Source organism: Cyprinodon variegatus, unplaced genomic scaffold (assembly GCF_000732505.1).
Source record: "Cyprinodon variegatus isolate N-32 unplaced genomic scaffold, C_variegatus-1.0 Scaffold677, whole genome shotgun sequence".
NCBI lineage: Eukaryota > Metazoa > Chordata > Actinopteri > Cyprinodontiformes > Cyprinodontidae > Cyprinodon > Cyprinodon variegatus.
Genome location: NW_015151130.1, coordinates 156,543 through 159,663, shown reverse-complemented (window position 1 = coordinate 159,663; position 3,121 = coordinate 156,543). Strand labels below are relative to the sequence as shown.

Genomic DNA, 3,121 nt, shown 5'->3' with positions numbered 1-3,121 from the left:
TCCATCCATCCATCCCTGCAGGTGGAGCCGCAGTCGGAGCAGGTCGTCTCCAGTCGGTGTGTGTGGGCTCAGTTGGCGCGCAGCTCCGCCGGATAGCAGCCATATAAGCAGGCGGAGATCCTGACACCTCACCGGAGAATCCTTTTATGGAGACACCGCGGCCGGAATTCCGAACCCCGGAGCCCATTTTCCCGATAAAAGAGTGAAAATGATGCCGATGATCCCTGCGAATAAAACCCATCAATAAAACCCGACAGTCTGATTCAAACGTTCGTGTTTGTGTTTTTATTTTTGATATTCCTGAATGTTTTCACCGCCGCTCCTCTTGTTCTATTTCTGGAATTCCCTCTTGTTTTTGAGCCAAGTCCATATTTGGTCAGTGACGTCAGGGGGACACCCAGAGATTCCCTTTATAGCCATACCGCTGTGCGTGGGAGCAGTTTTAAAGGGCGGAGAGGCGGAAAAGGAGCGGGGTTAGAAGACACTATGAGCGGCTAGAAGCAGCAGAGACACCAGATCTAGAAAACAGTTTAAAATCATCTCAGAGACGGAATGAGCGCGAAGGTTCTGCAGGAGGAAGTTTCTGCGTCTCTGAGCAGAGTAGTGGACACAGCGGAGGGGGGGCTGACTGTGTTTAAGGAAGAGCCTGTGGGAGAGGAGGATGGAGGCGGTAAGCTTGGAGCCACCTGCTGCACCCAAACGGCCCCTAGATGCTGATCACAATGTCTTCTCTCCTTCTGTTTTCCAGGTGAGCTTCTGTTTGAGGGGAGGGGCTCACCTGAGCTGCAGCTCCACGGAGATCTGGCGCAGTACGCGGCCACTTTACGCACGCACCCCGTGGCCTTCACCGGCAGGTTCTCAGTGGAGTCCAGGGGAGCAGGAGAGCCGTGGACATCCGGAGACACCATCAACGTGGTCAGCGCTGACATCGGCAGTAACGCGCCCGCTGCGCCCTCTCCAGGTATCTACGCACCTGAAGCAGGAGGCGGCGGCATGGCGCACGGCCCGCCGGACGTCAGCCACATGTACGCGCCCGCGCATCCGCACCCCCACACCGCGCCCACCTACTCCTGCAGCGGGGACATGTACCAGGACCCGTCAGGTGGGGGGTACCTGCCTCCCTCCACCTGCTCCGTGTCCTACCACCCCCCACAGGCCTACACCTCAGCGCCCAAACCCAGCGTGGACGGCCCCGCGCTGCTCTCCATCATGCCGGAGTACGGAGGCTTCTACCAGCAGAGCTGCCAGAGGGACCTGCAGACCGCCTTCCCGGACAGGAAGTCCCTCCCCTACACGCTGGACCCCCTCAGGGTGCCTCCGCCTCTCACGCCGCTCAACACCATCAGGAACTTTACGCTGGCTGCTCCTCCCTCCGCCGTGGAGGGCCCGATGGCCGCGGCCTTCCCCAGCCACCAGAACCTCCCCCTCAGACCCATCCTGCGGCCCAGGAAGTACCCGAACCGGCCGAGCAAGACGCCGGTCCACCAGAGGCCCTACCCCTGCCCCGCGGAGAGCTGCGACCGCCGCTTCTCGCGCTCCGACGAGCTGAGCAGACACCTGCGCATCCACACCGGACACAAGCCGTTCCAGTGCCGCATCTGTATGCGCAACTTCAGCCGCAGCGACCACCTCACCACGCACATCCGCACGCACACCGGGGAGAAACCTTTCTCCTGCGAGCAGTGTGGGAGGAAGTTTGCGCGCAGCGACGAGAGGAGGAGGCACATGAAGATCCACCAGCGGCAGAAGGAGAAAAGGTCCTAAATGCTCCTGGAGGAGGAGGGAGATGCTGACACACCGCCTGCAGATCAGAACCAGAAAGTGAAGATAATCTAACAGGAACATCTCCTTATTTATGACCTCAGAAAAACTGCAAACATCCCAACAGATAGTCAACAAGTTTATAGCTTAGTAAATAATTAGAGCAGATGATGATGATGATGATGATGATGATGATGAGGTGTCTGTGCAAACCTTAGATGAGTCTCCCTGCCTTCAGTGTTCCGCTCCAGAACCTTTCTGTGTTCTGATGCTCTCAGGGATCCAGAGTCACAAACAGAGACGGTTGATGGAAGCAGCTCAGGACTCACAGCTTCAGGCAGAACTTCCAGCTTGTTTGCACCGGAAGTGAAGAAGAAGGAGGAAGAACTTTGATGTCGGACTGAGAGCAGAAGCCTGATGATCTGCAGCTCCACTGGTTTTATCTTTGGTTTCCAGTTTACACTGGAAAAAAGGTCTAGAAATAAGTCAACATTTCCTAAATTAAGTGTATTTGCTGTTAATTTGAGAAGGTAAATGAGATGATTTGCCAATGAAATGAGCATTTTTATTTTTAAAATAAGATATTTAGATAAAAGGCACTTGAAATAAGATTAATTTTAAGTGTAAATTGTCTCGTTCCATTGGCGAAATGTCTCTTTTATCTCCTCAATCCAATGCATTTATTTTAAGAAAAATGACTTATCTAGATTTAGATTTTTTTTTCCAGTTTAACATTTTTACCTGAAGAAAGTCTGATTCTCCAGAGCTTCTGTTGTGTTGATTTTTTCTTATGCAAATAAAGCAGCTGATGCTTCTTGTTGATGCAAATAAATGTCGGTTTGTTCAGGAGTTTTTGGTGATTTATTGTTTTAGAGGATCTGAGGTGTAATAGAAACATCAGAGAAGAGAAACAGATGCTCAGTCTGACACACCCAGGATTTTTCAGTCCTGCTCCACTGAAAAAACAATGCAACCGTTTTTTTTTTGGGATACACAATTGCTTTATGTCCTATCCTGCTAACATGAAACTATTGTGTTAAAGTGAGTAAATATTGTCAGAGTCTTGGTTTGTTAGTTCCTGTTTTTCTTGGTTTTCCATTTGTTGTCCTCTGCTGCCCTCTTGTGTCCTCTTTCCCTTGCTCTGTTTTCTTCTCTGCCCTCACCTGTTTCTAATCCCCTCGTTAGCCCTCTCTTTGTCCCTGTCCCCTTTTAAAGCCCTCCCTCTTCACTTCCTGTTTGCTGGATCAACGTCTGTCTGCTTTCCTGGTCTCTCCCTGGCTCCTAGAGTTTTGGTTTACCCCTGATGTCTCCTTGGTTCTGGTGCGTTTGTTATTTTCTGTTGGATTTTGATTCCTGCCTC

General features: G+C 51.5%; 1 protein-coding gene across 2 annotated transcripts in view; it reads left to right on the top strand.

Moving 5' to 3' along the window:
* Positions 1-2,318, top strand: part of LOC107097158 (early growth response protein 2b-like) — a 15,832-nt gene extending 13,514 nt beyond the window's left edge. The window contains exons 1-2 of one of the 2 annotated variants that reach the window (XM_015394189.1): positions 105-670; positions 749-2,318. In XM_015394189.1, the coding sequence (XP_015249675.1) occupies positions 553-670; positions 749-1,764 (1,134 nt within the window). In that variant the 5' untranslated portion in view covers positions 105-552 and the 3' untranslated portion in view covers positions 1,765-2,318. Of the gene's footprint in view, positions 1-104; positions 671-748 lie in introns of those variants that run through there. The other variant, XM_015394190.1, reaches the window with a different exon arrangement.
* Positions 2,319-3,121: the final 803 nt, after the last annotated feature.